Source organism: Puma concolor, chromosome A1 (genome assembly GCF_028749965.1).
Source record: "Puma concolor isolate L17-30 chromosome A1, mPumCon1.1.hap2, whole genome shotgun sequence".
Lineage (NCBI taxonomy): Eukaryota > Metazoa > Chordata > Mammalia > Carnivora > Felidae > Puma > Puma concolor.
The window spans coordinates 150,804,826-150,829,578 of record NC_141667.1 but is presented as its reverse complement, the minus strand read 5'-3'; the positions used below and the strand labels follow the sequence as shown (position 1 = coordinate 150,829,578).

At 51.1% G+C, this 24,753-nt stretch overlaps 1 protein-coding gene across 1 annotated transcript in view; it reads left to right on the top strand.

The window, feature by feature from the left end:
- The window catches only part of RASGEF1C (RasGEF domain family member 1C), an 88,344-nt gene that overhangs the window by 28,191 nt on the left and 35,400 nt on the right, over positions 1-24,753 (top strand). Inside the window, exons 2-4 of the mRNA XM_086706496.1 lie at positions 21,218-21,400; positions 21,556-21,678; positions 22,900-23,037. Coding sequence (XP_086562622.1) covers positions 21,224-21,400; positions 21,556-21,678; positions 22,900-23,037 — 438 coding nt within the window. The 5' untranslated portion in view covers positions 21,218-21,223. The remainder of the gene's footprint in view (positions 1-21,217; positions 21,401-21,555; positions 21,679-22,899; positions 23,038-24,753) is intronic.

The window sequence follows — 24,753 nt, the reverse complement described above, 5'->3', positions numbered from 1 at the left end:
CTGTCCTTGAAGATTTTCCAGAACCTTGACAGACATCTCCAGTTAGAAGGAAATGAATGGCTCCAGAGGGTGATGTCTGTGCAGCCTCAACTGTGTCCTGGCTGCTGGGCATCCCTGGACCCCTGGGCCCCACTTCCTTAGCCATCCTGTGATCCCCGGGCCCTGACCAGGACAGCCCCACACTCATGTGGCCAGGCCCTGGGTCTAGACTCAGAGGGAGCAAGACAATGCAAGTGGCAATGGAGAGTCAGGAAGCCTGGGCTGGGGGGACATTCCTGCATGGGTAGAGGTGCAAGAGCAGGCTGGGATGACCACCCAGCTGTCTGGGCATGACGGGGGCCTCAGTGTGTCCTGTCATAGACAAGGTAGCTCCACTGGTCCTCCTTGGCCCCCTTTCATGTGCAACAGGGCAGGGTACACTGATGCCTGCTCCCAACCCCAGTGGACCCACCTATCGGAGGGTATTATGAACCCACTTTACAGATGTGGAAACTGAGGCTCAGACAGGTGAGGGGGCTGTCTCACAACCAGACAGCGAGGAAGACCCCCAGCGAGCCACACGCTGCCTCCCCCCTTGGTCACAGCACCGGTCTCTGGGTCCCACAGGCTTACCTCTCCAGACCATTCTTTCAGACAACTCCCAGAAGCTGCAGGGAGAAAACAAAGCATTTATTTTTGCCAACTGTTCCCCATCCCTGAAGGCTCCTGAGAGGTGTTTGTCAGGAGGTGTGGGTGACTCATGCAGACATGCGGAGATGGAACTGGCTATTTTTGTCCCAGACTCTGGCAAGCTATGGGCAGCATCCCTGCCGGGTGAGTGGGTGGCCCAGGCTGACCCACAGTGGAGGAGACAGGACCGTGAAGTCAGTGTACCCAGGGTTGTAAGCATGCCTGAAGAGAAGCCCCTCAGCCCAAAAGGCAGGCTCTGAGTTCCCTGGGGTGCCAGTCAACCCCAGGGTCTCCCGCCCTCTCAGGGACTATGTTGGCTCCAGGCTGTGGGGAGGGAGGACCGTAACTCTGGTGGCCGCCCCCTGCCCTGCCGACTCCAGGCTGTGTGCCCCCAGATGGCTCACGCTTTCTTCCAGATCCGTCTGAGCCTTCCCTTTGTGGCTGCAGCTGTGGAAGCTGAAAATCCCAAGCTCTTGTGGCCCAGGAGCTACACATCTTCAGCACAGGGTGGTTTATCTCCTCTATGCTGCCACTAGGTGCTCCCTCCCCAAAGAAGTTAAGGGAGTGGGGATACCCAGACTGGAGGGCCGTGGCCAGTGTTGCACAGTGTGGTCCCCACATCCTGGAGCCAGGGCTGTGGCCTTCTGACCCAGGCTGTCCCCCGCTGTCTGGGACTCAAGGGCTTCAATTTGGAGAAGCTCTGCGGTGCTTACGAGAGCCCCTTGCCTCCAGGCCCACACCGGGCAGGGGCCACAGAGGGGTCCTCCTGACTCTATTTGCAGGAGGGAGACACACATACCCAGGTTGGACCTGGGGACAGCTCCCACAGCTGCCAACATGTTGGTGACTCAGCCCTGAGGACGAGGGGAGCAGGAGAGGAACATGAGCGGGTGAGCAGGTGCCGCACAGAGAGGGGGTACAGGCCAGAGGAGGCAGGCAGAGGTCTGGGGGGCCCCAGTGCAGGATGGCAAGGAGGGAGGGCTGAGGCCACAGGAGCCATTGAAAGGTTTGGTGGGAGAGGAAACTTCGAGCATCTGACCCTGGGTGGTCACAGGAGGGCGGTGAGCCAGCCAGGGCAGTGGTCCTGCAGGGATGAGGCAGGCAGTGCTGGGAGAGTGGCCTAGAAGGGGGCTGGTGGAGCTAAAAGCATCTCAGCAGAGGAACAGTTAGCGCTTTCATGCCTGGCCCTCCCCTTACACGTCTCAGTGGCAAATGTGTTCTTCACACAGTCTGATAGTCATTCTCCGTGATGGTAAATAAGACACTTGTTTCCCTGCACAAAACAGGCCATGTTGCTCCCTGACAGCTGCTGCCTTGCTGGCCAGGCCGCAGAGCAGCCTGGTCACCGCTGTCGACCTCAGCTGGTGGCCAGACGCTGCGGAGCCCTTTTTCCATTCTCCTCCATCGGCCCCTGCATCCAGTCACCTCCTGGTGACTGTCATTCCTTCAGCCGTCCATCTGTCCGTCCATCCATCCACCCATGCATTCATTCGGCCAGCAAGTGTTGATTGCCTGAGCTCTGTTCCAGATGCCGTGAGCAGGATGGACAAAGCTGTATCCCCGAGGAGCTCACAGCCCTGTGGGGAGGAAGGCAGATAAACAAGTAGATAAGAAGACGCCTGTTAACTTCACACTCAGATGAATGCCACAGGCGCACGAAACGGGGCCCAGGGCACAGTGAGTGGGCTCTGATGGACGGTAGTAGGTGAGGGTCTGGAGGAAGAGCATTCCCAGTGAGGGCACAGCAAGCACAGGGCCCCGAGGCAGGAATGAGTGCAGCGTGTACCAGAGGGCAGTGTGGGGGGCAGGAGGGGGAATTAGACACAAGGTCAGAGAGGTGGGAGCTCATGGGCCACAAGAAGGACTTTAGGGAAAGGCCCAGGCATGTCACGGGATGTCACCAACGCTGGTGCCAATCATCACTCACAGCCTCTCCAAGCTTACACAGACTTGTTAGCCTCCTTGTGTATGGGGGGAAACTGAGGCACAGTGAGGTGCCTGCACACTCCCTTGCCCCACACATCCACCTGACACAGCTCTTCCTCTCCCAGCAGACCAACCCTCAGACATGTCCTCTTCAGGGACCCCACTGGCTCAGAGGACCCTTTGTGCATCCTCCAAATGTATTTATTGGCCCCTGCCCCCTGTCCGCTGCAGTTCTGAAGGTCTCTTCTGGGAGGGGACATGGCATCTGGACCTCCTAGGGGAACAGGAGAAGGGTGCTCTAAAACAGAGGAGACCATGAAGAGCCTGACTTGGAGGTGGCAGTGTGGACAGCATGTTTTGGGCACAGCAAGCAGGCAGATAGGTCCAGTGTAGGCTTACTGTTTTTTTGTAAAATCGACTCATTTATTAAAATTAATATATCTTATAATGAAAGTTTATGTTCCTACCTAAATCACCATAAATAGAAAGTGACTATAAAAACTAACATAACAGGACACCCGGGTGGCTCAGTCGGTGAAGTGCCCGACTTCAGCTCAGGTCATTTCCTCACGGTTCATGAGTTCGAGCCCTGCTTGGTGCTCTCTGCTATCAGCACAGAGCCTGCTTTGGATTCTCTGTCCCCCTCTCTCTCTACCACCCAACCCCTCTCTGCCTCTCTCTCTCTCAAAACTAATACAAAATAAACAAAACAAAAAAAAAAGTAATGCAACAAAAACAAGCATTATTAATTTGTAAAAAGAATAAAATTAAAAATAAAAAGACCAGGGTTCTGGTTCTAGGATGGCTCCATTCTACCTCTCCCACTGAAGGCACCTTCGAATCTGACAGAATGCATGGAACAGCTATTTGGGGACTTGGAAAAGTAAATAATAGCAGGCAGGCTGGAGAAAAAGAGCAGAATTTGAAGTGCCACCAAACTGACAGTGAGTTTGCCATTTTCCCTTTCTTTCTTTCTTTCTTTCTTTCTTCCCTTCCTTCCCCTTTCTTTTCTTTTTTTTATTTTTGAGAGATAGAAAGAGGGAGAAAGAGAGAGACTGAGCATGAGTGGAGAGGAGCAGAGAGAGGGGAGACCCAGAATCCGAAGCAGGCTCCAGGCTCTGAGCTGTCAGCACAGAGCCTGACCTGGGGCTTGAACTCACAAACCACGAGATCATGACCTGAGCCGAAGTTGGACTCTTAACCGACTGAGCCACCCAGGTGCCCCATGGGATGAATGTATTTCTTATTATGAATCACAAGATCACAGAGGTCCCATCTGGGAGACACATCCCAGCAAGCCCTGAATGATGGGGAATCAGCCAGGTGAAGTGAGGGGACGGTGCTCCCGGCAGATTGGTTTCAGGGGCTGAGCCCAGCGGAGGGCAGATGGTATCTGATTGACCTCTCTTGCCCTCCAGCTGTTTACTTTAGAGTCCTGGCAATCCCCACCCACCTGGGAGTGCAGATCAAGGTCTGTTTGGACATCTGCCCTCCAGGCTGCATCCAAGGCACTGAAGTGTGGGAAACTAGGATGAGGCACTGATGTCAGTGGATTCCCCTCAGCCTGGGAATCCCCGTGGCCCCATCTGGGCCATGCAGGTGGATCATGTTTCAGCCCCATGGCTCTCTGCAACCCCTCCCTCTCTCCCCCAAGCCTGGGAGACACTTCTCTAGCCTGGAGGCTGTGGAGGAGACCTGCCTGTACCCATGGTGTCTGTCCCAGGCATATAAAATGCAGAGGCCTGGGAGAGGCCTGTTTCACATCCTTTCCGGGGCTCTGAGCAAAGCCTGGCTGGGGGCAGGCGGGGTAGGGTCTTAAGTGATGCCCCTCCTCCTTTCAGTATCCACGACTTTCCAGGGGGAGGGGCCAAATGGAGGCATGTACCCCTGCTCAGGTTTTCTGTCGTCCATCGCGTTGACACATTTCTCTAATGCCACCACCTTTATGCCGTAAATACGGATGCCGTGGATGTGTATGTAAATAGCAGCATGCCAAGGCAAACACGCCTTAAAGCATTTGTGGGAAGTACCTCTGAATCCACCCTAGGGATCCGCCAGGTTTTCACAGGCAGGTTCTCAAGCCGTGTGTGGATTATTGCTGCCAAGAGACTCAGCGAAGGAGATATTTTTTTCTCAGTTTTCGCCCCCTCTTGTGCTCCTAGCTAGAAGTTAACTTTCGTTTTCTTTTTTTTTAATTTTTTTATTTATTTTGAGAGAGAGAGAACAAGTAGGGGAGGGGCAGAGAGAGAGTCGGAGAGAATCTGCCAGTGCAGAGCCCGATGCCGGGTCCGAACCCACAAACCCTGAGATCATGACCCAAGCTGAAACCAAGAGCCAGACGCTCAACTGACTGAGCCACCCCAGGCGCCCCAAGGTTAACTTTCTATTTGTTACCTTTAAAGGCATTTTAAAGGCTTTTCTAACACTGTATCATGGGTGACGGACACATAGTATATGGCTTATCTGTGGTAGGGAGCCAGGTTTTTTACTCGCAGACGCAAGGCTGGCACGGATGGTGGGGATGATGCTGGAATTGCATTAGGGTAGGGATGTGTGTGAGAGCAGCTTGAGGGTCTCTCCCTGGAGGCTGTGCTACAGGGAGCCAGGTGGAGTGACCCCAGGCCAGTGGCCAGTGTGTGTCACCGACACAGGGGACATTCTTCCCAGCGTGGAGCCCACCCCTCACACAGCCTGGAGAAAGATGTCTGAGTTTGCAGAACAATTATACCCAGGTGTGTGGGAGGCAGGGGGCAGCCAGTCTGGGGGTACCCAGAGGCCAAGTGCACATGGAAGGAAATGGTGCCTTGACTGGACCCCGGAGCCCTTACTGACCCCTCTCTGCTCCTCAGGCCCAGCCAGAGCCAAATGGCTTCTTGCAGGAGGGATCTGGGAGGGGTGCTGCGCTGAGCCACCAGGAACTAGGGGGAATCTGCAGGGAATACCTCCAAGTTGCCAAAGAGTTCCACCTTTCATGGGATAAATGAGGCCACAGGTGGGCGGGCACGAGCCCTGCAGGCAAAGTGTCACTGGAGCAATTTGGGGGCATCAAGACTCTTTCCACGTCCAGTGATATCGGCCCAGGTCAAGTTGGCCAACACAAAACAAAACAAAAAAGGGAATCAACTGTGTCATATACAAAAAAGCCTAACACCGGGGCTAACTTTGAGTGCAGCTGGATCCCAAACACGGTGCTCAAGGCTTTTCCCCCTACCCCCTCTCAGGGGCAGAAAGGGGCCTTCCCAGCCTCCCCTTGGTGACCAAATGGCCACCAGCAGCTCAGGCCTGCATCTGCTCAACCTCCATTCCTGCTGGAAAGAGAGCATTGGGAGGACAGGCTGAACACCCTGCCCCCACTGAAACCTCCACTAAAATACACTTTTGTTAAACACACACACACACACACACACAGGGAGGATAGGGATAGCAACAACAGCAAGAAACTTTAGGAGGCTGGAAAGCAGGTGGATGAGTAACCAATGACAGAGCAGACCTGAGAAGTCAAAGCCCAGTGGACTAAGTAAGGGGGTTGGTTCCGGCAAGGAGTCAGGCCCATGGCTTCTTTTCCAGACTCCTGTTAGAGTTCCTCCCCCAAGCAGCCCACCATGATTTCCCCACCAGGAGCTACTCCGCAAGCCCTGCCCTCTCCCTCAGAATATCCAGTCAGCTTCTTAGTCTCTATGTGACAGCCGAAGATTCCCGGACACCTGAGGAATACTACCAACAGGGAACATGTTGACCAAGACAAATGAGGGGGGGAAGGCAAATTGGGGCAAACAAAAGCAATGAAGGAAGAAGAAAATTTCTAATAAAACGAAGTCGCTAAAAAATAAGATTACTAATATCCTCAGAGAAGTAAGAGAGGATTTTACATCTGTGAGAAAAGAACAGAGTGTCATATATTTGAAAAGGAACATTCAAAGGAAAAATACATCATAGAAATTCAAAACATGTCAATAGAAATAAACAATAGAAGGTTCGGAATACAAAACTGAAAAGCTTTCAGAGAGTAGAATGACATGGTTTTTTTTAAATGGAAAATAGGAAAGAGGGGCACCTGGGTGGCTCAGTCAGTTGAACGTCCGACTTCAGGTCAGGTCATGATCTTGTGGTTCGTGGGTCCGAGCCCCATGTTGGGCTGTGTTCTGACAGCTCGGAGCCTAGATCCTGCTTCAGATTTTGTGTCTCACTCTCTCTCTCTCTGCCCCTCCCCCACTTGCACTCTCTCTCTCTCTCTCTCTCTCTCAAAAATAAATAGACATTAAAAAAAATTTTTTTTAATAGAAAGGGTAAAAAATTGGAGGACAAGTCCAAGAGGTCCAACATGAATACTAAGAGTCCCAAACAAAAAAAAAAGAAAGTCTTCTGTGAAATTACTTAATAAAATATCCCAGCACTAAAAGGCCTGAGTCCATCTGGAAAGTGCTCCACACAAGGGATAGAAATGACCCATACCAAGGTGCATCATTGTAAAATTTCAGGACACTTAGGGCTGGGATGAACAACTGTCTTGATTTGCCTAGGACTGAGTGGTTTATTAGGAAATGCTTTCAATGCTAAAGCCAGGATGGTCCTGGGAAAGCCAGAATGACCGGTCATCCTACTGAGAACCAAAAAAAAAAAAAAAATTCTACAAAGCTCTGAGAGGTAAGCCACAAGAAAATGTCTTCAAAATTCCGAAGAAATATGATTTCTGATTTAGAATTCTATACCCTGCTGAGCTTTCAAACATACTAGAAGTATGATGGTAAAGTAAGAACATTCCCAGGCATGTAAGGTCTCAAAATTTTGTTCCTAAGTATCTATTTGCAAGAAGCTACTGGAGGACGTGCTCCATCAAAATGAAAATAAGCCAAGAAAAATGAGGAGACAAGATACAGGAAGCAGGAGACCCAGTAAAAGAAGTGAGGAGGGAATTCCTCAAAGGATGATGGAGTGATCCCAGATCAGCAGCTCTGCTCCAGATGTGGGGGCAGCTGAGCCGTTCTGGCTCTGTGTGACACAAGAGACAGACAGACGGTCATCACTAAGATCCCCCTTCCCCTGTCACTTCCATCGGGCCATGCCCTTAACCCAAGGACAGATCACCCATGAGAGGTTGGCCCAGATTTTCATCAGGATTTGGCTTGCCTTGACCATGTGCTGCTGAGGATTTCTCCCCTCGTGCTCTGCTGAGGACACATGTATCACTCCCAGAAGTTCTTGGCTTTCCCCGAGAGCCAGAGGGCCATGGCAGGCTCAGAAGTGGAAAATACAAGGCAGCCCATTCCCTCTGGCCATACTTCTGTCGGGTGCCCGGTGCACACCTCAGCCTTGCCAGGCGCCCGGCTGTGGAGAGCCCTGTGTTTCCCCAGACTCACTTGTGACCTTGCTTGCCACTTCCCCAGAAGGGGCCTTGTCAGCTTCCAGCGAAGGGGAAGTCAGCCCACGACCCGGAGAGTGCTCTCCTCACCCGCTCCTGGAGCCTCTGTCCAGTGTGCTTACCCTCTGTTTTTAAGAATAGGTGGTATATTGTCTGGAATGGATACACAGGTAGAACTATAAAGAAAAGCAAGGAAACAATTAGCATGAAAGGATGGTCATCAGCTAGAGTTGAGGGTTAGGAGGTCAGCTTGTTTGCAGAAGGTGAATAAGGGGTTTTAAGGTACTGATAATGCTTTTTATATCAGCCTGTATATCAGTTCTCAGATGTTCATTTAGTTTTAATAATTAAAAAATTGTTATAATTTAAATTGTAGATGTATTTGTAAACTCTTTTGTGTTTAATTTTTGTATAAGTATAAGAGAGGAGGGGCACCTGGGTGACTCAGTCGGTTAAGTGTCTGGCTCTTGACTTTGACTCAGGTCGTGGTTTCATGGTTTGTGAATTCAAGCCCCACATGGGGCTCTGTGCTGAGAGTGCAGAGCCTGCTTGGGATTCTCTCTGTCCCTCTTTCTCTGCCCCTCCCCCACTCACACGCATGTGCGTGAGCTCACACACACACACACACACACACACACACACACTTTCTCTCTCTCAAAATAAATAAATAAACTTTAAGAAATAATAATAAGGTGCCCAGGTGGCTCAGTCAGTTAAGTATCTGACTTCAGCTCAAGTCAAAATCTCATGGCTTGTGGTTTCAAACCCCACGTCCAGCTCTGAGCTGTCAGCACAGAGCCTGGAGCCTGCTTCGGATTCTGTGTCGCCATTGTTCTCTGCCCCTCCCCTACTCATGCCCTGTCTCTTTCTCTCTCTTTCAAAAATGAATAAACATTAAATTTTTTTAATAAAATAATAAAAGTATAGAGAGGAAAAAATATCGAGGGAACATCTCTGAGTTGATCTCCAAACAAGGCCCAGGATTTATTCTGATTAGATAACCCAGGTCCCTGATCAGGGATGGGAGAAGGGGATGCTGAACTCTCACTGGCCAGGCTTCAGTTAACCCCTCACCCCACCCTAACCAGGATTCCATCCAGTGGTGAGAAATTGTCCCGGGAAGTAAGGAAGCATGACCATTGGGAATCCAAAACAAAACCCCTTCTCTGTGTTCAGGGGAGCAACCGGGCAGTATATTTTGATCCCCTTGAAAGGACTACCATTCTTCAGCCCAGTGGCTCTCCTTATAGAAGTGTGTCCTCAGGAAATAATTGAGGATGGAGACCAAGAGTGAGGGACCCTATGGATTATGGAGCAACAGAGGGGCCAACTGTTCCCTCTTTGAAGAGCTCTATTTTCAGTTACCAACCTATGGTGGGTCTTGGTGCTATCAACCTGCATGTGGCAGACTGGCTGCAAGTTGGACCCTGAGCTTGCAGACACAGGAGCTTCCTGAGATGTGGAAGCAGCAGGTTCTGTCAGCAGGAGCTGAGAGCCATATGGCGCATAAAAATAACTGAAGCCAGTCCTCCCCTCACAGCCAGGTCTATTGGATGGCCTCCTGAAGGCAAAGCCAGGTGCATTCCCAGCTGAGGCAAGCAGAACCCCTGGGCTCATGCCTGGGGGAGGCCCTCATACCTCCACAGCATCCTTTCAGACACCAGGGAACAGGGAGGAGCCCTTTATGGGGCCCAAATTGGAATGATATGAGTGCCTCAGCCCCAGGCTTTGTTGGGGAGGGAGAAGTGGAGGACTACAGCATTTTGTGGACACTGGACAAGATACTGCCACTGCTCGGAGCAGCAGGCATGAGTTGACATGGTCCAGGGCCCTACCCAGGGTGGACTCTTTTCTCCCCTAAGGTTCCTATGAGAGTCAGGAAGAACTTGGCTATCGACTGAGGTCTCTTCTTCAGCTGAGTCCATTAGGGGCTGCTCAGTGGGCTCCCTGCTTCCTGGAAGCCAGGCCACATTGGGGTTCTCAATATTCAGGTTGCCCTCCCCAAGCTCCCCGCCCCTGAGCCCCACTCCTTTGCTGAATCTCTAGACCACATCTATCTCCTGCTCAGGTTGTACCAGTTTCCCCTCCCAGGGACAGGGCCAAGAGCTGGGCCTAGAGTCAGGAGCCCAGGGGCCTGGGGTACTAGTCACTGAGCTGGTAACACTGCCCATCCTGTTTTACCTTTTAGGGTCCAGATTTTCTCATCTATAAAGTAGGTAATCATTCCCATGTGTTGTTTTAAGGACTAGGTGACATATGAGAACAAAAGACACATAAAGCATGACACATGTTTTCTCTTGAACTGAAACCTGGGACATAGAAACTGTCCAGGTCAGGTGGAGCAGGCACTTTGCCCAAGACCTTTGAAAAAGACTCCAAGTTCAGTACCCCCACCACCACCACCCAACCAAGGACACAGGGACTGTCCCTGTTCCTGCAGAAGTAGTCCCAAGCAAAGATGCCCATTTGACTCTTTTAATAATGCCCTGGTCTGGCTGGAGCTCCAGATACGCTATCTGGGGAGCAAGTCTGGTGTGGACCCTATGAGGAAACCTGTAATTCAGGCCTCTTCTTGGAGCTTCTGCAGGCCCTGCACAGATAGAAGTAAAACTGAACAATGCTGAAACATGGACTCTGCAGAGGTATAGCTGGACAGGAGTAGGCACTCTTTCTCATGTCAAGGGAAGGAAGAGAGATGGGGCTCTCGGGACACACACAGTGCCAGGAGCTGTGTGCCTCAGCTCCTCCCAAAAAGCTGCAGGGGGACTAGGAACATCATCCTAAAAGGGCTCTGAGCTCTATCCCACGGCACACCCGGCCCTGACAGTAAGATAGAAAAGTATAGGATGCTTATTCTCACCAGCACTATTCTCTTTGTTTCTCCTGAAAAGTTCTGTCCAATGTGTTATGATAAGAAAAGTGTGTGAGGTTTAACCACCAGAAAGGAAAAGATTAAATTACCATGAATTGTAGACATAACTGCCTTCTGGAAAAACAAGACTGTTAGAACTAATGAGATATAAAACCCACATGTAAAATCCAATACCAATATGCAGTTAAAGATATAATGGGAAGAGGAGGGTATCAGGGAAGACAGTGGAGCAGGAAGCACCAAGACTTTTCAGCCAGACAGCTGAACTGGCAGAATCCATCTGGTGTAAGTATCTTAGAACTCTGGAGCCTGTTCAAAGACCTGCAGCTTCCATCAGAATGCTTGGAAATGTTCAGTTAATTTTGGTCAATTTAAGATCATAGCACAGTAGCAGCTACCCATCTTCCACCCACCTCACCCCACCCAGCCTCATGACAGGCAGCCATACACAGGTTCCTGGAATAGTTTACCCACAGCTTGTGGGAGCCAAGGTGGACAATAAGGGCCTTGTCTGCAAATTCTGGAGGATCTGATGCTTATTGCTGTTTCTGATCACAGAAGTGCAGATACAGAGGCAGGCCACCATTGCTTCAATCTGTACTGGCTGAAGAGGCTTCCAGGGGACTTCAAGGGCCTATTGTTTTCCCCCTTCATTTCTTCCTTTTTCTCCTTTTAGAAGTTGGACTTTTAAGGATTTGGCTATTTAGAAGCAACCACATATACAAGGGAATTTAGAAAGTTACTGCACATGCAGAGAAAGGCATAGGCTCAGAAAAGACCCAAAAGGACCTTAAATGTATATCCCAGCCCAGAGGCACCCTACAACAATTTTTAAAAAAGAAACAGATAAAACCCTGCAGAAATCTCACCTCCAGAGTTACCACATTATAAGACTCAAACATCCCATTTCAACAACAACAACAAATCACAAGACCTGCAAATAAACAGGAAGGTATAGACAATTAAAGGGAGGAAATTAATCAAAGAAGCCATCCCTGGGGCACCTGGGTGGCTCAGTAGGTTAAGTGCCTGACTCTTGATTTCGGTCCAGGTCATAATCTCACAGTTTGTGGATTTGAGCCCCATGTCAGGCTCCACACTAACAGTGTGGAGCCTGCTTGGGATTTTCTCTCCCTCTCTCTCTACCCCTCCCTTGCTTGTTCTAAATAAATAAATAAACAAAAAACAATTGAAAAAAAGGTGGATAGCCAAGAAAACTATGTATGAATAAAATAGAAATGTCAATAAAGAGAGAACATAAAAAGAAACCAAAAAGAAATCTTGAAAAAGAACAATGCAATACCTAAAATTAGAAATTCACTACAAGTGTGTAAAAAGCAGATTTGAGCAGACAGAAAAATCAGTGAACTTGAAGATAGGACAATTGAAATTATTGATTCTGAGGAATAGGGGGGAAAAGATTAAAGAAAAATGAACAGAACCTAACAGGTCTGGGGGACACCATTAAGTAAACCGCAATGCATGTTGCTAGAGTCCCAGAAAGAGAAAAGAGAGAAAGGGAAAGAGATTATTTGAAGAACTAGTGGCCAAAAACTTCCCAAATTTGATGAAAGACATAAATATAAACATACAAGAAACATAATGAACTCCAAGTAGGGTAAATACAAAGAGACCCACACTGAAACATATTATCAAACTAAAGACAGAATATTGAAAGCAGCAAGAGAAAAGTGATTTGTCTCATATAAGGAATCCTCAATAAGATTATCTGAAGATTTCTCATCAGAAACCTTGGAGGCCAGAAGGCAGTGGGTTGATCTATTCAGAGTGTTGAAAGTAAAATAATTATCAACTATCAATTATATGTAGCAAAACTCTATGTCAAAAATGAGGGCGACATTAAGACATTCACAGATAAATAAAAGCTGAGGGAGTGCATTACCACTATACCTGCTTTACAGTAAATACCACAGGGAATCTTTAGGTTGAATGAAAGGACACTAATTAGTAACTTGAAGCCATATAAACATCTCTGGTAAAGGGGCGCCTGGGTGGCGCAGTCGGTTAAGCGTCCGACTTCAGCCAGGTCACGATCTCGCGGTCCGTGAGTTCGAGCCCTGCGTCAGGCTCTGGGCTGATGGCTCGGAGCCTGGAGCCTGTTTCCAATTCTGTGTCTCCCTCTCTCTCTGCCCCTCCCCCGTTCATGCTCTGTCTCTCTCTGTCCCAAAAATAAATAAAAAAAAAAAACGTTGAAAAAAAAAAATTTAAACATCTCTGGTAAAGATATATACATGGGCAATTATAAAATCCTGTATTATGATAACTTTGTTACTCCACTTTTTGTTTTCTATATGATATTGTAGACTAATGCATCCTTTTATTTAAAAAATAATTATTGGTCTGTGTCTCCCTCTCTCTCTGCCCCTCCCCCACTCACACTCTGTCTCTGTCTCTCAAAAATGAATAAATGTTAAAAAAAAATTTTTGCGTGAAACAAGGAATGTCTGTTGTATTTTTTTTAATATAGTTTATTGTCAAATTGGCTAACATACAAAAATTTTTAATTAAAAAAAAGGGGGGCACCTGAGTGGCTCAGTTGGTTAAGTGTCCAACTTTGGCTCAGGTCATGATCTCATGATTAGTGGGTTCAAGCCCCATGTCAGCTTCTTTGCTGGAAGCTCAGAGCCTGGAGCCTGCTTTGGATTCTGTGTCTCCCTCTCTCTCTGCCCCTCCCCTACTCACACTCTGTCTCTGTCTCTCAAAAATGAATAAATGTTAAAAACTTTTTAAAAATAATTATAAGGGTGCTTGGGTGGCTCAGTCAGTGAAGTGTCCAACTCTTGCTCAAGTCATGATCTCATGGTTGTAAGATTAAGTCCCACATCAGGCTCTGCACTGGGTGCTTAAGATTCTCTCTCTCCCTCTCTCTTTCTGCCCCACCCCTGCTTGTGCTCTCTGTCTCTCAAAACTGAGTAAAAGTTTTAAAAAAAATTTTTTTTTAAGTTGGGAAACGAGGGGCACCTGGGTGGCTCTGTCGGTTGAGTGTCCTGCTCAGGTCATGATCCCAGGGTCATGGGATCATCCCCTTCTCACGCTCACTCCCTCTTAAAAAAAAAAAAAAAAAGAAAAGAAAAAAGAAAAAAATAAACAGGAAATGAAAGAAAGATTATCCTCTGGGTCTGGGCCTTCCTTATAATCCTACCTGGTCCAACACTTGTCCCTGCAGACATTTCCCCCTGTCTCCCATAAAGGAGTTAGGTTTAGGCCACACAGTCCCAAAATGTCCAGCACTAGATCCTGGCCGCCAGTGGGCTCCGGGTCTGAACCTCATGCAACACAAGAAGGAAGGATGCCCACCTGCAGGGTGGGTCTCCAGGGAGGCCTTCCCCCCCTCTGCAGATGCCATGCAGACTGGCTGCCTCATAACTGTCAGATGTGCCCCAGGACCTCCAGATACTGGGCTTGGAGACCTGAATGTGAAGAGACGGATGCATCTGACAGGTGTGGGCTGGGCAGCCGGAGTAGGGGATGTGAGCAGGGACATGGAGGCAGAAGTGCATGCCTAGTTGGGGGAAGCTGTGACTCAGAAGCCTGCCTTCAGGTGTTAGGCCTCTTCGGGTCAGGTTCCCTTCAGGTGCATTTTTCAGTATGGCAGCGTCTGATTGGCCCAGCCTGTGATGGTGCCCACCCTTTGGCCCGCTGAAGGCATAGCCTTCCTGACAGTCTCACCAGGATGTTCAGTGTTCATTAGAGAGTGTGGTGGTTATTTCCCCAAGCAAAACCCTGATGTTCTGGCCAGAAGGGAAAGGAAATGGATGCTGAGAAGGCAGACTCAACAGATGGAGGCACCAGGAGGGTGGACTTGGGTCTGGAACTAGGGTCTGGGGTGGGAAAGAGACACAGCACCTGAGGCTGGCACCCACAGGCCAAACACAATGTTTGAAAGGGCTGGCCTGTCCCAGGAGGGGCCGCGGTGATCCTTCTGCCAGCCAAGTCCCCTGGAGGCTGTGGTTTGGGGATGCCAACATCAGTGCCCGTGTGGGCTGGTGGACAGAACAGGGCCCAGGACCCAGACACACCTGTGCTCAAGTCTCAGCTCTGCTGGGTACTTAGCTTGTGAGCTGGGCACTGGCCATTCACTCTCTGAGCCTTACTTTCCTCATCTGTAAGATGGGAAGGCTAGGGGATGAGATGAGGGGGCAGGCAGGGAGAAGTGGCCCCATCATCCTTCCTGGGCCAGGACCCCAGACATCTCCCCTGCTCCTCCCTCCCCACTGACTACCACCTGAATCCCTTCCACATGTATGTTAGCCACATCCCCTTTGCACTATTTAATCTCAAGCTTCACTGCTTCTCACCTGCATTACTGAGTCACTTGAACACCACACATCTTGACCAAGCACCCACTATGAATGTGCCAGGTGGGGGGGCTGACCCTAGGAGTTCAGCAGTGAGCAACCCAGTCCCCTCCTAGAGGAATCACAGCACAGGGAGAGCCACGTGGTGCTGGGAGGCCACCAGGCAGGCAGGTCTGGTGTGTGCCAAGGCCTGGTGAGTCGCTCATCCCGGAGTGCAGGGGTCCTCCCCTGGGCAGGTCAGAGAGTGCAAAGAGTGGCTTGGCCACTCTCGGTTGTAAGTCAGAACCAGGCATCTATGCCCCCTCAGTGACATCATCACAGGGTGGACATGCCCCTGACCCCAGCACCCCTTGCAGCCCTGGGATTGGTTCAGGTGTTCCTGGGGCCTGTCATCCTTGAGGCTTTGTTTGATGACTGGGCTGGAATAAAGGACACTAAAACAATAACAGTGGTGGGGGTGGGGGATGCATATCAATGACACCTTTTGCAGTGCCCCATTGTAGTCTTATCCACTCCAATATGTTTTGTATCGCGCTATGTGTGCAGTGGTCTCTCCTTTTTTTATGTAAATTTTTAATGTAACTTGTTTGTTTTGAGAGGTGGAGGGAGGGACAGAGAAAGAGGGAGAGAATCCCAAGCAGGCTCCATGGCGCTCAATCTCAGGAACTTTGAGATCATGACCTCAGTGGTAACCAAGAGTCAGACACTCAACCAACTGAGCCACCCAGGCGCCCCTCTCCTTCTATACTATGACCGCTTCTGTGTTGCCACCAAGTCTTCATTACCCCATTATCGGTGACAACAGACACCACACTAACAGGTGCATGCTAATGTTCTTGTCCCATCTCCTTTCGTTCATCATCTATGGTGCTCTGGATTTAATCCCCTGCTTATAGTTCATGCCAAAGCAGACCCCTCTCCCCAGCTTTTCCCCTTCAGATGATTTTCTTGGGATGCGTTTCCAAGCATTTGACTGAGGTGAAAGGCGCTATCAAACTTCAGGCTGTTGGTACATGGAGCCAGATCTTGTATGATTCAAAGGGGCCGTGACACAGTACACCCGCGCCCCCCCCCAGCTGTATTTAATGGGATGCTCCAACATACCTGATAGCACCGGCTGTTTAATGCAGTCTTGTGCATTAATGGGTATAAAGCAGAAGCCTACTGGAGCCATATCATGCACGTGTCTGTTCACACACACAGAGCCCCAGGCCCCCAGCAGGGCAGAAGGAGAGAATCGAAACCTCTCTTTAGAGGTCACAGGCAGAGCAGCCTACCAGTCTTCCCAGTGTCCCCAGCCATGGTGAGCCCCTCAGGCTCAGACCCTGTCTATGCCCAGGCCCCCGGCCCCCTGCACATACACCATGCAGTCAGTGTTCACAGAAACACAGATTGGAAGACTTACTGGTGATCTCAAGGATTTTTCAAGGGAAATTGTGACAATAAACAATTTTCCCATCATCACTGGCTTTTTAAAAAAAATTTTTTGGTAGAGGCGTGTGGGTGGCTCAGTTCAACTTCAGCTCAAGTTATGATCTCCTGGTTTGTGGGTTTGAGCCCCACATCGGGCTCTGTGATGACAGCTCAGAGCCTGGAGCCTGCTTAGGATTCTGTCTTTCTCTCTCTCTCTGCCCCTCTCCCACTCATACTCTGTCTCTGTCTCTCTCAAAAATACATATTAAAATTTTTTTAATTGTGGTAAAATACACATAACATAAAATCTACCATCTTAGCCATTTTTAAGGGCACAGTCCAATGCTATTAAATACATTCATGTTGTTGTGCGGCCGTCCCTGCCATCTATCCTCGTAACTCTTTACATCTTGCAAAACTGAAATTCTGTCCCCAGTAAACACTAACTCCCCATTTCCCCCTCCCTCCAGCCCCTGGCAACCACATTGCTTCCCCTGTCTGTCTCTATGAATGTGACTACTCTAGTACCTTGAATAAGTGGAATCACACAGTATTTGTCCTTTGGTGGCTGGCCTTTTTCACTTAGCATAATGTCCTCAAGCTTCATTGTTGTAGCACATGTCAGAATGTCCTTCCTTTTTAAGGCTGAATAATATTCCATTGTAAGGATAGCCCACATTTTGTTCACTCATTCATCATCAGTGGACACTTGAGTTGCTGTATCATTGGCTTTTTTAAAAAAATTTTTTTTGAGAGAGAGAAAGCAGGGAAGGGGCAGAGAAGTGAGAGAGAGAAACTCCCAAGCAGGCTCCACACTGTCAGTGCAGAGCCCAATGCAGGGCTCAAACTCACAAACAGTGAGATCATGACCTAAGCCAAAGTCAGACGCTTAACTGACTGCGCCACCCAGGTGCCCCTGCAACATTGGCTTTTAAAAATTATCCCTGGGGGAGCCTGGGTGGCACAGTCAGTTAAACATCCAACTCTTGATTTCAGCTCAGGTCAGGATCTCATGGTTTTGGGTTCAAGCTCTATGTCTGGCTCTGCCTGTTTAGGATTCTCCCCTCTCTTGTGCTCACGCATTCTTTCTCTCTCTCTCAAGATAAATAAATAAACTTTAAAAAAATTATCCCTAGACATCTAAAGCATGGAAAACCATGAGGTGGTTAAAACAAACAAACAAACAAACAAACACCCTCTATGCTGCCAAGGAAAGATCTTCAAAATACGTTGTTAGTAAAAAGAGCACAGGAGAATGCGTACAATATTCTAATAAAGACAGAAAAGGTGCCATGTATATATATATATATATATATATATATGTATATACATATATATATATATTTCTTCATCCTTGCATAAAGAAGCTCTCCTACAAGCAGTTGCTTATGGAACTGGGGCGTTGGGTGGGGGGGCTCTGTCTTCACATGGCTGTGTTTTTGCACATGGGCGTGGGATGCCCCCAGCACCCAGTACTTTCCCTGATCCCCTGCTAGGTCACTCAACCCCTATCTCTCCAGGAACCACAGCCTGGCTCCTGCCACCCAAGCACACACTCCCATGATCAAGCGTGTTGCCCCCCAGCTTGCCTAAGCTTTTGCACACGCTGATCCCCTTGGCCTGGCAAGTCTCCAGACAGACTGCCTCCTGCCCTCAGTCCTCAGCACAGACAGCACCACCTGCCCCCAGCCCTTCTCTGGGCTCCTTCTCTGGAGCCCCTGCTGGAGGAAGGAGGAGGCTGGCTTGTGCCCCCAGGGCCCCTACAGCCCTGTGCTCCCCAGCACACCTGCAGGAAGGGGCAGAAAGATTGGCGGGGCACCACCATTCCCCTCTCCCCTCACCTGGGCACACCCTGCAGAGCACATGCCTCCGTGGGACACTCTCTCTGCACACATTGGTCTGCTCGTGGTCTACTTCCCACCGCCAGTTCTGAGAGATCCCACTGAGTCCACGGCACCTAGAATGGTGCAGAGGGAGCCAGAGACTCCAGCAGCAGGAACACAAGCCCATCCACTGAGCCCCAGGCCTGGGCCCAGCCGAGGTCACAATGGGTAGCTGGAGGTCGGAGGGGTGATGCCAGCAGCCTGTCCACTGTTTGGGCATCCCTGTGGACCACGATGGTTCTGGCCTCCAGCTCCGCTCCAGCCTCCAGTGTGAGCCTGTTGCTCCAAAGCAGAGCTGAGTCTGAGCCCACCCACCTCCCCACGTGCCCAGCATCCCGCATCCAGCCCCCAGTGGCAGTCCAGGCCTGGAGGTGATCTGGGGGCTTCCCAGCTCACCTCTTGAAGTGGTGGCATCCTGGCCTCCCCAGAAGGGCTTCTCCTACCCTGCCCTGCAGAGAGGTTTCTAGAATCACCTCGACCCAAGATAGTGGCTCATCTTTGAGAAAATTGGACTGGGATCCCTGAAGAGAGAAGGTGCCAGGTATCCAGCAGGAGAGACCACGCTTTGCCGGCCTGGCATGAGTTCTGTCTTATGGAATTAGGCTCAGACACCGGGCCCTGGCTGTGGGGCAGAGCTGGCCCTCATCCCAGAGCTGACAGCCCCCCCCCCCCAGTGAGCTCAGCAGCCTCCCGTGTGCCCACGTGCACACCTGCGGCCTCCCCCACAGGTTGGCAAGAGGTGGTTTTGTGACATTTCACAGTTGCATCAGCTGAAAATTGAACACTTACAGCTTTGCCGGGGAGGTGAAAATAAAGTTGCCGCTGTGCTCAGGGCCAGGACTGTGCCGGCAGACATCCACGCTGGTTCCCACACTGCCAACCCCCACCCCATGCTGTGACCCAGTCCCTGTACACCCTCAGGACAGCCCTCCTCAGGGCTCCCTCCAACCCCCAACCTCAGCTCTGACTCTGCACACCCCTGTCTCTACTTTCAGAGCCAGGTCACCCAAGGGGTCAGGAAAGACAGAAATAGGCCTGGGTTCCAGTCTGCCATGGGAAATGCACAAGCAGAGTGAGCAGGGTGATGGGGAGACTCTGTTCCCTGGAAGGTCCCTACAGGAACCCTGCAGGACTCCCTGGTTAAGAATGTGGGGGTGATGGCGACTGGATGACTCAGTCAGTTAAGTGTCTGACTCTTGATTTCAGTTCAGGTCATGATCTCATAGTTCAGGAGATCGAGCCCCAGGTTGGGCTTTGCACTTACAGCTCAGAGTCTGCTTAGGATTCTCTCTCCCTGTCTCTCTGCCCCTCCCCTGCTCGCTCTCTCTCTCTCTCTCTCTCATTCTCTCTCTCAAAATAAATGAATAAACATTAAAAAAGAGGGGCAGCTGGGTGGCTCAGTTGGTTGAGTGTCCAACTTCGGCTCAGGTCATGACCTAACAGTTCGTGAGTTCGAGCCCCACATTGGGCTCTGTGCTGATAGCTCAGAGCCTGGAGCCTGCCTCAGATTTGGTTTCCCTCCTGGCTGTCTGCCCCTCCCCCCACTCCTGTTCTGGCTATCTCTCTGTTTAACAGAGAGATAAACATTAAAAAACATTTTTAAAAACATAACATTAAAATAATAAACATTAAAAAAAAAGAAGAAGAAGAAGACTGTAGGGTGACTTCAATGCCCAGCATGGGGGATGGTTAAACAGTCACAGGCTTGGCCAGGACTCACAGACATAAGTGCCCTGAAGGCTTAGTTCAGGAAGACTGGCCTACAGGGATATGCGGAAGAACATGGGGGAGGAAACCCGGGTCCACAGCACACACACAGATGGGCACCTGCTACAGGCCAGCCCTTGACTAGTGCCAGCTCAGAGCACGTGCACTGAGCCCCACCTGGATGAGGTTCGGGTGAAGTCACTATACAAACAGGCCACAGGTGGCCTTTCTCTGCACCAAACACCACCAGCCACATCGCAAGCACCCAGCAGCGCTGACAAGGAGAATCTGGTGCTGCCCACCTGAAGTGAGGCCCAGCCTTGGCGGGGGTCACTGTAGGGAAGAAGGGAATGCTTCACGGACGAGGAAGCATTTTAGCCAGGTGCACAGGGATAAGTGAGTGCACATGGCGGGAGAGCATTTCTGTGGAGGAAACAGCTGGATGGGTCAGTGGGTCTGAATCACACAGAGTCTGGAGCGCCAGGCTACACAGGGCCACCTGAGAGAACCGCACGTCAAACAGGCTCACGCAATGGAGGAGTCCACACAGCAGCTTCAAGCACAGCAGGACGCAAGGCCCCACCCAAGGAACTCAGGAATGTGCCCACCTCCCTGGCTCCTTGTGGGGCCAAGATGGCCTGAATGGTGCCATTCTTGCCTGCTCAGGGACTCCAGGGGGAAGAGAGCTTCTGAGTACCACAGAAGTTCTGGGATTGCACATGAGCTCTCCAGTTTGGATCAGACCCATCCCTGAACTAATTGTCTTTGTGGCCAGGGGCAGGGGCAATATGCTAATTGTCCAAGTCTTATCAAAAGCAACCTTCATTGCTTTGAGGTAGGAGTGGAAGGGGTTAGTCCCTAAATGGCTTGGACCAAGAGTAGAGGGTGGCTGGTTCCTGAGGAGTGCTGTGCTGTGGGGCTAAGGATCCTTGGAAGGCCTCCCAGGAAGTGATCACTGGACTTGGGTGGACACCAAAGTGCCTGTAGGAGTCAGAGCCACGCAGCCAGGAGCACAGAGGACCAGCAGGCCCCAGCTCAGGCGTGTCTCAACTTCTCCTTGTTATTACAGGCAGGCATGCCCCGGACACTGAGCGCCTCCGACATGGTCACCCCAGGCAGCCTTGGCCCACCCCCCACGGAGCCCACGGATGGCGAGCAGGCCGGGCAGCCCCTCCTGGACGGAGCTCCCTCCTCAGCTTCCCTGGACACCCTCATCCAGCACCTGGTGCCCACAACTGACTACTACCCCGAGGTGGGTGGCCCACTCAGTGGGGAGGAGGGGCCTCAGAGTGGGCTTTCTTCCACCAGGCATGGGGAGACAGTAGGGCTGGGGCTGGGCTGGGGCATGAGGGCACATCCCTGCCATGACTTGGGGAGCACGTGGTGCCTTTCTCTTTGTCCCCCCAGAAAGCCTACATCTTCACCTTCCTTCTGAGCTCCCGCCTCTTCATCGAGCCCCGGGAGCTCCTGGCCCGGGTCTGCCACCTGTGCATTGAGCAGCAGCAGCTGGACCAGCCGGTGCTGGACAAGGTGAGGGGCAGGGCAGGGGCCCTCTGAGTACGCAGGCGCTCCCCTGACATGTCCTCACACATCTGCATCTTGGAGTGGCAGTGAGTCCCCATTCTCCGGAGGAGAAGCCCACAGGGGTTTCTGACTTACCAGAGGACCAGAGACAGAGGGGACAAAGTTGCAACCTTTAACCAGGTACTGTTTTCCAATGCCCTATGGGAGCCCTTGGGCTTACACCAAGTCCAGACCCGGGCCCCCAGAGCCCCGTCAGTAGGACTCTTGCCACGTGGGATGGTTCTGCAGCCTCTGCTGGGCTTCCTGCCCTCCGCACACTCTGTTCCAACCTTCTCTCCTCTGTGGGGTCCGCTGATGGCCTAGCCTTCTTGTGGTTCCCCACATCCGTCCCTGGCCAGATCCTGCAGGCTATGATTATTTATAGGTGTGTCGATCAGGCTCTGCTACTACAGTGATAGAAACCCACTTGCAACTGGCCTAAGACAAAGGGATTTACTGGCTCATGTAACTGCAAAGTCTCAAGTGTCTCTGGCTCCAGGGGCTCAAATGACCCGCATTGAAATCTGGTCTTTCTCCCTCCCACCCACCGCCCTGTTTTCCTCTGTGCCAGCCTCACCCTTTCCCTGCACAGTGGCACGTGGCCTCTGCCACCCTAGGCTCACCATCTACTCTTACCAATTTGGGTGGAAAGAGCATGCCGCATTCTAAATAGTTCCCAGTAAAAGTCTCTATCTCATTGGCTTAGCTTAGACGCCATGTCCATGTGTGAGCCAATCACTGTGCATGATGGGTGTGTACTGTGTTCTGATTGGCCAGCACTGATTCGGGCCCATGCCACGAGGCCTGAAGCTAAGTAAGCTGCTACTGAACCCCAAGGACTGGGAATGAGTGAGAGGGGAAACCCCCAAAGCAAACTGAGATGTTATCACCAGAGGAAGGGAGACCGGATGCCCGGCAGGCAAAAATAAGAGAGGACCTTGCCTCAAAGGTGTGTCTGTCCCTGTCCCACGGTGGTCAGCCCCATCCCCATGTCGCATCCCTGTCACCTGACACAGAAAAGGCACGAGGCACACCTCCCTTGGCCACCAGCGCTGCCGCCTCTGTGGTCCAGACCCCGGCAGAGGATGAGCGGTGAGGGGCTGATGCAGCGGCTGATGCAGCGGCTGATGTGGCCCCGCCTCCAGGCACCCTTCACCTGGCGCAGACGCTCCTTGGCTTGCCTTGCAGGCCCGGGTCCGGAAGTTTGGCCCCAAACTCCTCCAGTTGTTGGCCGAATGGACGGAGACATTCCCACGGGACTTCCAGGAGGAGTCAACCATCGGGCACCTGAAGGACGTGATGGGCCGCATCGCCCCCTGTGACGAGGTGGGCAGGCCTAGCGCGAGTCCTACATCCCCGTCTGCACCCCTACACCCGGGACCTGAGCCCGTTCCTGTACACTGTAGCTCCTCTAAAATCAGCCCCTTTCTGCCCCATCAGGAAATCAGGCCCTACAGAGCTGGCAGGGAAACCACGCCTCTGGTTCCAGGCGTCTCTTGACCTCGCTCCTGGCCTGTACTCATACATGGCATCAGATGGCAGGCGAGGAAGGACCCTCTCATGGGCTCTTGGGATCAGGCCCTTGGTCAGTGATCCATTAAGCTGACCTGGAGGGCCCTGGTAGTGGCAGAGGAGGAGAGAGCGTCCCCGTGTGGCCAAAACCTCATCCCAGGGTAAATGCTCTAGTGGCTCGGAAGGCAGCCAGTGTACTGGGCATCAGGTGCCTCTGCACCCCACACCCTGCCCTGTTCTCCCAGCCGCATTACTCTGGGGAAGACACTTAAAGGTAAAAGGAAGGCAAAAATCCCCACCTCTAAGCAGAGTACAGAGAAGGGCCCGGCGAAGGGGATGGAGATCTCCTGGTACATTTAGAAGGGGCAGGTTTATCAGAATCTCCAGGATGACTCCGTGGCCAGCACTGATGTTGCTTTACCTAGGAGAGAACATTGGGGAGAATGCACATCACTTGCCCTGGGAGGAGACTGCATATGGCAAGCTGGTAGCTAGTCATGTGCCTCAAAGTGGGTCTGGACATGGCAGAACCAGGTGCTTGTGAAACAAAGGAAAACTAAATCAGGCTAGGCAATAAGAAGCCATAAGGTCCACAACCTAACTGAGGCTCAGAGAGGGAGGCCTTGCCTGTGGGTCACTTCACAGAGCAAATGACTTAGCCATTCTGAGGGCTCAGTGAGATAAGTCATCTCTTCTTCCTCCCTCTCCTCCTCCTCCTTCTCCTCCTTCTCCTCCTCCTCTGCCTCCCCTAAGCCATCTGGGGATCCTGACACTTGGCTTAGGTTGCAGCAGGAAATAGGGTCAGAGAAAGCTCAATGATTGGATGAATCAGGAGGGTGGGCAGGAGCAGGGAGGGAGATGCTGGCTGACTGGCTGGATAGATAGTTGGCTACTTTGGTGAATGGGTGGAGGGGGAAGATAGATGTTTGGGTATTCTGATAGACAGATGGACTTTTGGTGTGAGCGGATGTGGAAAGGTTGATGGGTAGATGGGGGGATGGATAGATGGATGGATGGGAAGGTTGGTGGATGGGTCTATGTGGGTGTGGGTGAGTGGATGGATGGATGAATATGGATAGATGGATGGATGGATAGCTGAATAATGGATGGGTGGATGACTTGGTGGATGGATGGATGGATGAATGGGTGGGTGAATAATGGATGGGTAGATAGATGGATAGATGGATGGATGAATAAGGGTGTATGGTTGGGTGAATGGATGAGTGAATAAGTATGGATGGGTAGATGGGAGGATGGATGGATGGATGGATGGATGGAGTGGATGGATGGAGGAGTGGAAGGATGGTTGGGTGGGTGTGTGGATGGTTAGGTGGGTAGAAGTTTGGGTTAGGTGGGTAGGTGGATGAATGTATGGGTGGGAGGGTGAGTGGGTGAGTGTATGGAGAGATGTAGGAGTGGATGGATAGATGGATGGATGGATGGATGGATGGGTAGGTGGATGAGTGGCAAACATTAGGAAGGACAGAGGAAAGATAGATGAGTGAATTAATGGATCTGTTGGTAGGGGAC